Source organism: Sorghum bicolor, chromosome 1 (genome assembly GCF_000003195.3).
Source record: "Sorghum bicolor cultivar BTx623 chromosome 1, Sorghum_bicolor_NCBIv3, whole genome shotgun sequence".
Taxonomy (NCBI): Eukaryota; Viridiplantae; Streptophyta; class Magnoliopsida; order Poales; family Poaceae; genus Sorghum; species Sorghum bicolor.
Window position 1 is genome coordinate 79211280 of NC_012870.2, and position 8293 is coordinate 79219572.

Consider the following 8293-nt stretch of genomic DNA (forward strand, 5'->3'; position numbering starts at 1 on the left):
CCCCGCCGGATCGGAGCACGTAGCCGTCGCAGTGGACGCACGGCGCCGCCGCCGCCGCCGGCCGGTTGTGTGTGAGTGTGTGTCTATATATATATATATATATATATATATATATATATATAGTGTACGTACGCCGGACGCAACAAGCTAAGGGAGACAGGTAGTATACGTAGCATCATATAGCACGGTGCGTGTGCAAGATGGAAATGAAGAAGGCGACCGGTCGTTCATAGCCGCTTGGAGTGTTGCATTGGTCCTCCAGCTAGATAGATAGATAGAGCGAGCTAGGGTGAGCCCCACAGCACGTAGCTAGTGTGTAGTACTACTCTCCAGCGTGCTCCCCATATTGTAGCTACTACCTCCTAGTAGCTAGCTAGATAGGATGGTCCATGCAGGCACACATGGAGATGGAGCCAAGAAAAAGACGCCGGCAACAAGCACGGCACGTAATTTCTTCCCACCTTGCTCTGACTGCATTGGTGGTGTCCATCATCAGCCAACTGCATCCTTTGCGACTAGCTACTGCCTCGTGTCACTATCTCCAAACTAATCTCGATCTCCGTCCTAAAATAAGGCACCTTGTGTACTATAGTTATACTTAATTAGGTCAAAATGTCTTATGTTAGTAATTTGTTCGAGCTTATATAAAATAGCACCAATATATCTTAAGTAATTTTCTTCTTTTTCTATGTCATTGGAATTCGCCCTTAAATTCTCACATTTCTTGTCAAACTCGAACATTGACGCACACGTGAGTTTTTCAAGGTTTTTTTGAGACCGCTTCATAGAGTATAGTGATCCCAAGCACCAATTTTTTAATTAACCAAGTCCATGGAGTAGCAGCCATGACTCCAAGTTCATTTTTGGTGAAACAAACAAAGAGAGGCTCCACATATACTTTTCTTTGTGTGTGTGCGCGCGTGTCGAGCTGTTCCACCGTGGAACTTCTAGAGTAGAGTAAGGGGTATTTGTGATTGCTTCATTATACGCTTTTCAGCTTCGCTTTATGTTTTTTAGCCAAACAATTTTAGTGTCACACACTCTGCTCGAAGAAAACGAGTAGAGTTGTGTCACAAAGTCCAGCTTTTTATGAAGCTGCACGTGGAGTTTGTGGAACAGACTCAAACACCCCTAAATAATCTATAAAGTGAAGCAATCCTATAAATAGATTGTCGATCTGCTAATCCTGATAGTACGATCGTATTAATTCCAAAATGAGAGTTTCCATTCGACTACGTGCTTAGAACGGTCCATGAATAATACATAGTGAAATAAAATTCAGAGGACAAAAGTGGACATGATACTATAGGAATATATATATATATAAATAAAAAGGAGAAGCACATTCACATTCATAAGCTCCTTCTGTCCAAAGCAATTCCGATTAGACTATGGCATTCGTTTGGTGGAGTTTCAGTCGGCTCTAGCTTATTCCTATAGTAGCCAATGAAGCTGAAGTCGGTGAAGTAAACTGTGTGGCTTCACTAGCTTATAGTTGTGGGGAGGAGGAGACATTAAAGACCTTCATGACTACTACTCAGACTTCTTATTAATCATCAAGAGCAGCTTCTCTAGTGAAACTGATGTTTTTTTCTAGAAAATATTTGGTAAAAACAGCTTTAATAGCAATTTTGTTATAATTTATACCAGGTTAATTTGTGAGGAGAAACTAAAAGAAGCCACTTTTTTGTGTAGCTCTAGCTCCTCGGGCTTCTAGCAAGGATCTATATTTGGGCACCCAACATTTGGCACGGCTTCGCGACAGGAACCGCTGGGAGGCAGAGTTGGCCTAGTGCCAAACGGGCCGCCCTTAATCCGTAAAAGGAAAAAAATTATGAAGAATGCTAAGGCTAGTCTCAACTCTCAATGCATGTTTTATGAGAGTGTCATGCACATTAAATAGAGTGTCATATAAGCAAAATTGTTGACTTGATATGGTCATTAAATGAAGGAGTTTCATCTGATGAGAGAGGAGTTTCATCTCCACAAAACTTATATAGCTTGGTTAGTTTATAGTCTTGGTAATTGTGCCATAAAACTTTGTATTGAGACTGGTCTTTACGCATGGATGGTGTGGGTATAGTGCAGTAAATTCACGACGCGCTCACCATTTATATGATCACCATATAGATGGTGCAGTATGCATCGATTCACAAGAAAAGGCAAAAAAAGAAAGGGAAGATGATCAGCAAGTCGTTGTCTTGCTCGTGGACATTGGCTAGCTAGCTAGGTAGCTATACTCACCTATATTCACACTTCACTTTCATGACATTGATGGAAATTTTCATGGAAGAAGATCCCAACCCACATGAAGAGGACGTTTCTGGTTTCCCATTTAAGTTCTTTATGTTTTCATGAGAAGTAAAGATGCTACATATATACTGGAAAACCATAATACTATTATTGTCCTCTGTGCTTTATTTCTAATAAAAAGATATTCATTTATTTTGTGAAGAAATAGAGTTTTTTTAGAGTCCTTGTACAGAAATAATAATTTGAGTTTTCTTATATATAACTGAGGTACCAAATTTTATAAGCTCCCTTAGGCTATATTCAATGGTTACTTTTTCAAGGTTAATAAAGAAAATTTCATGATAATAATCTTGGAATGAGAAACAACAAACACTGATCCGATCGCTAGGTACACATATATACTGTACCCATAGATGGTCCCTCTTAATTCCTTTCTAATGCTAAACTTTCATATTTCCCAACATGTATATGCATACCAGTTTTACTATGAATCACAAGTATGTGATCAATCAAAAAGAAATAATTTGATAATCCACAATTAAGGCAAAGGAACTATGTATTCACAGAATGATCTTATTAATGAAAATGCAGACGGCCAGTTTAATTATCTATGCTGCAAATAAATAAGCATGACAGTTGACAAGAACACATTATTACCTTATTGAAAATATATACTATGCACTAGTTGTCATCGTGCACTATATTATAAAGGTAGTTTTTACTAGAAAACTACTAATATAGTATATCAATGCCATTTCATTTTCAGTACCAGCTACTTGTTTGTCTAGTGGAAGTAAAATGGCATCATTATTTTGTGAATAAATGCAGATATAATGTTCAGAAGAGTATAGTCGGACTATTTTGTTTCACTAGCTATGATATTCTTTACATTGTTACTTAGTCGACTACTCATATACATAAATAATCACCTGCTAATAACATTGTTTTTCCTGTTTATTAAAAGTGAAAATAGCTAATAAGCATTAGAAAGGAGGCTATGAATTAATATTTGCAGTCTAATCATGAGAGTCTACTATATGGAGTGTCTGCTTGAACGGTAATAAACCTGGATATGAATGTATGCAAGTAAGATATAAACAACTATATATACATGCATTTATCTTTCCAATGCAAATATATGAGAGATTAATTATTTCACTTGACTCAAACAGCTGCAAGCCAGAGTACTTCATATTTTTGTGCACATCATATACCAAATTGACCAGATCTTGCAAGTCGATCTATATCTCACACGCATGCATGTGTGCGTCGTTACTAACCATTATTGTTAATTGTCTACTAGCAATACGTAAGACAATGACATGCTGTTTTTTTGTTTCAGTACTAGCACATACTAGTAGGAACGAAGAGATAGTTTGTTATTAATATATGAATGCTAGACAAACTGTGAGCTATATATCTGATATATGAATGCTGCGTAAATGACTGAGTCAATCCACATTACAAAAGTATTACAAGCTAGTTTTTTTCAGGCAACATACTTATACTGGAAGTTTTAGAAGAACAAATGCACATATATATATGTGATAAAATCTTGACATATATACTCTTGGAAAACAAAGCATACCTGGGGAAGGAATGGAAGGAAATCAGTATGCTTCAGACTATGGCACGCAATTGCTGAGTATGTATATGTAGTGAGTCTCTGAGTACTAGTATTAAAATTATGAGCTCGATCATGATCCACCAAAACTTAGACCTGTATATAGAAATCTATCTATATATAAGACTATAAACCCCGTGCGTGCATGGTACACTGCTCACTTCTGATAAAAGAGTTATCAATACTCCGTATTCCATTACATGTACTCCCAATAGTAGTTAGATGGAGTACGCTAAAGGAAAACACAGCCGGTCAAATTAAAGCTACTGCCTGCTGCTATATATCTATTATTTTCACATACAAGTATACAACATTTCGATCTGACGAGCTACTAGCTAGGCATGGGAGAATCGTAATTATCAGCAAATCTTACATGATCTAAGGCACGGCCCTGCATATATTAAGGCCTAATAATGAGTGACACTGAGCAATGCCAGAGCCTGCTCATGGTGTCATGCATGGAGCATAATGGTAAAGCACACAGGAAAAGCTCTCATCAGGACTTGAGTTATGGTCTCTACCCATCACTATACGTACGTACGTACTGCCGCTAGTACTACTTACAGTATATACTTATTATTAGTACACGTACCCCAAATGAGTAGAAGTCAGACCCAGATTAACATGGTTCTCCAAATTATATATACATGCAGTACACTTGCATTGTGTGATGACTAGCTTGTTCCCCACATGTTAATGAGTTTTTTTTGTATTGCCTTTTGCAATGCTACTAGCTAGCTATAGTATATGCACTGTGCAGCGTGCACTACGACGCAATGTGGGCATGCAACATGCATGCGCTGAGATTCTTCTATCTTCCTCTCTCATTCTGACAATCGAGAGGAAAAACTGAGCCCAGCAGAGGGGGGAAAAGCCCTCTAGTATATAAGCTTTCCAACTCGTCTCCTATTTTTTTTCTTTTTAGTCTCGCTTGCAGAAAGGCAGGGGTGGCGCATACACAAATATTGGCATTACTAGCATTCGTGTTTCGTATATGCATGACCTGATGAACACTTCAGCAGTGTGTAGATGTAGCAGAAAAAACAGAACTGCGTGCTGCTGCAGAAGAAACAGCAGTAACAGTCCTAACAGAAGCAGCAGGGAAGAACGAAGGTATGCATGGCGGCAGAAGAGACAAATGCGCGAACCAAGTCAAGAGGTGGAGAGAAAAGAGAGAGATCGTAGATGGAGATGAGATGAGAGAGAGAGAGGAGATGAGCAAGCAAGCTTACGAAGGTAGATCAGCCTGCTGTACGTCTGTGTGAAGGACAGGATGAGAAGGATTTAGGATCTGACCTCCATTCCTCCCATAACTGCCTGTCCTAGAGAGAGAAACAAGAGATAGAGAGAGAGGGGGGGGGGGATCTGGATGGCAGCTGAGCTGAGCTCTGCCGCCATGGCTTTGGCTGGCTCTGGGCTCTGGCTGCTGGCTGCTGCCGAGCAGCTCCCACATTTTTAAAGGCACCTGCTTGATCCCCTCTCCTCCCTACAGCCGAGGTGCTTTGGAAGGAGAGAGCCCCAATTGACCTGCCCAAAACACCACAGCAAGAACAATCCATGTGCACAATACATGCATGCAGTACAATAAAACACACTTGTCGTCCCTCTCATCCTCAAGAGAAGAAGAGATACGCGCTCCTGATATGATCATGCAGTGCGTATTAGCAATTGTTATCATATGTGGGGATCGGAGCACACAGTGACAGTGTTTCCTAAGCCCACAGTCATGCATGCTGAGCTGCTGACACTAGGCAAATAGCTTTCAGAAATGCAAGAGATCAGGTCTCCTCCAGGAGGCAAAAGAAGATGAAGTTTGAGCAGCTGTGCACTTAATAAGCTTCATATATAGCTAAATTAGCAGATGAGGAAATCAAGAAAGCAAATCGAGGCGAGAAATTAACCATCGAGAAATAATTTTGTTGTTGTTGCTGCTTTGTTCTTAATTTCCTTGTTTCCCCCTTCACACTGAAATTTTGCTAAAGGAAATTGAGAGAGAGAGAGAGAGAGATGAGCTATATACGGGTTACGAGCGAAGACTTGTTGGTGCAGTGCTCCTCCAGCTCGATCGATCCTTACTTGCACCGCCCGGACACGTACCACCGCCGCCGCTTTTGTTTACTTGATTGGATCTTGAATTCTTTACCCCCTCACTCTCGACGACGACGACGACCATTGGTGCCGGCCGTTGTGGCGCCAGAAGGCGGCCGGGAAGAAAGTAGTAGTAGGCTAGTAGCTGGGCTGCTGCTGTAGAGGTAGATCGTACGAGTACGACGACGAGACGACGACGACCTCTCCGGCTGCCATGCCTTCACAAGTCAAGATTCAAGGAGCACCTCGCTTTCCCGGACGAGGAGGACGACGAGGACGGCGGCGACGGCAGGCCGTGCGGCGTCGGCGGCGCACTGGTCCTCCACCCACCGCCGCCGCCGTTCTCCTCCTCGGAGCCGGCGCAGTCGAGGTTCACCCCGAACAGCCGCACCCGCTTCGAGGCCGATGACGCCACGACGGGGGCCGGCGGCTCCGCGTGCTGCCCTGGCGTCGTGGGTAACCGTACCGGCACGGAGTCCAGCACTACCGCCGTGGAGGGCTGCTGATGGTGGAGCGGCCGGTAGAAGAGCAGCTGCCTGGTGCCGGCCCCGTAGGCGTCGTAGCCGACGTGGCGGAGGTGGGGGTCGTAGAGCGAGGAGGGCGAGGGCGGCAGGTGGAGCACCGTCGTCGTCCTGGCGGCACCGGCACCGGCACCGACGCCGACGCCGACCGCGGCAGCAGCAGCTGGGTAGTGGTGGTGGTGCGCGTGCGGCCACGGCGCGTAGGGGACGACGGAGGGGAGCGGTAGGCGGTGGTGGTACTGGTGGTGCACGGGCGGGTCGGGGCGTCGCCGCCAGTCGATGAAGAGCCTGCCCCGCGCCGCGTCGCCGACGCCGCGGCCGAAGGAGACGGTGTCCCCGGCGTCGAGGCGCTTCTCCTTGACGAAGCGGCTCCAGCCCTTGGTCATCACGTAGCTCTGGCTGCTGTTCCAGTAGGAGTAGCGGAAGCGCCAGGGCTTCCCCGTGCGGTCCTCGAAGCTGAGCAGCAGGCCCTTCTCGTTCGCCGCCGCGTCCAGCGGGAAGTACTTCTCCGCGTGCTGCTTCGGGATCACCAGCCGGTTCAGCTTGCCGACGTCGCTCGGCGTCACCACCTTGTCGAACATGTGCTCCTTCTCCACCGCCGCCAGCTGCTGCTGCTGCTGCTGCTGGTGCTCAGCCGCCCTCTCCTCGCCGCCGCCCGACCGGGCCGCCGTCGGGGGAGCCGTGAACTCCATCGATCTCCGACGACCGGCGATCGATCGAGATCGAGCCGTCCGTCCGTCCGCCAAGGTAGGTAGGTACGGTAGATCAGCCGGCCGATCGATCGACGATGCCTCGCTCCTGCTGCTGCTGCCCTTCAAACTTCAAACTTTGACCCCCTGCATACTTTTTGTTTATGGCATGCCGCTGGATGGCGAGCAGTGGCGGTGCAGCTGTTACGACTATAGTTAGTATACGACCTAGCTTGGGAATTGTTTTATATTAGCGCGCGGATGGCTTAGGATCGGAATAATTTAGAATTGGGGGAATTTGCAGGGTTTGGTTCTGCTTGGTTTCTTGGATTATTGTGGCTGCTACTTCCCCGGCCGCGGGACGGAAGGGAGGAGGATACGCGGGGTTTGTGTACTAGCGACCTTGAGATGACTCAAATCATGGTAGGGATCGGAGGAAGAAGAAGAGGAAGAAGAAGAGGAGGAGGAAGGAGTGGCTGGCTAAAACTAGCTAGGAGGAGATGTGAAGAGTGGTAGCAGTAGTAGCAGTACTATGAAGGTTCTTGCATTGGTGGGGCAAGGGAAAAGGGGAAAGGAGATGGATACTTACTTTTGGCTTGCAACCAAAGGTAATTGAATTGGCCTAGCTAGTTTAGCTATATACTCTCTCACCCACTGTAGTGTTAATTGTTGCAGGCTTGCAGCTAAGCATGTGTGTGTAGTATGCATCATCAACATGGATGCTTGTGACCTCTCCCTATCAGTGTGTATGTATGTAGTACTAGCTAGTATTGTATCCATGGGGTGTAGGTTGTAGGGGAGGGTGGGCATAATACAAGTAGCTAGCCTCCTGCTTTTTAAAGGGGTGAGATGAGATGAGCTATAGGGAGTGGGGAGGGGGAGAGTGGGAGGGAGGTAAATACTCAGCAGCAGTAGTAGTAGTAGGGGGATCAGAGGGGGTGGGGTCCACGGATTATCTGGTTGAGCTCATGTGAGCATGTCCTTCTCATGCCATAGGGGGAGCCTTTATGTGAGTTAGGCAGGTGATGAGCCCCAAAATGCCAGTTGTTGCCTTGCCTGCAAATCTTCAGTAATGTTACTCATTGGTATCTCTGGTATAGTAATTCTAGTCTAGTATG

General features: G+C 45.3%; 1 protein-coding gene across 1 annotated transcript; it reads right to left on the reverse strand.

The window, feature by feature from the left end:
* LOC8085727 (B3 domain-containing protein Os03g0120900) lies at positions 5707-8088 on the reverse strand. Its single transcript, XM_002468575.2, has one exon. The coding sequence runs from the start codon at positions 7176-7178 to the stop codon at positions 6186-6188; it is 993 nt and encodes a 330-aa protein (XP_002468620.1). The 5' UTR covers positions 7179-8088; the 3' UTR covers positions 5707-6185.

Excerpts from the sequence above, each read along its gene's own strand:
- LOC8085727 (XM_002468575.2), bottom strand. The coding sequence starts at position 7,178 with ATGGAGTTCACGGCTCCCCCGACGGCGGCCCGGTCGGGCGGCGGCGAG.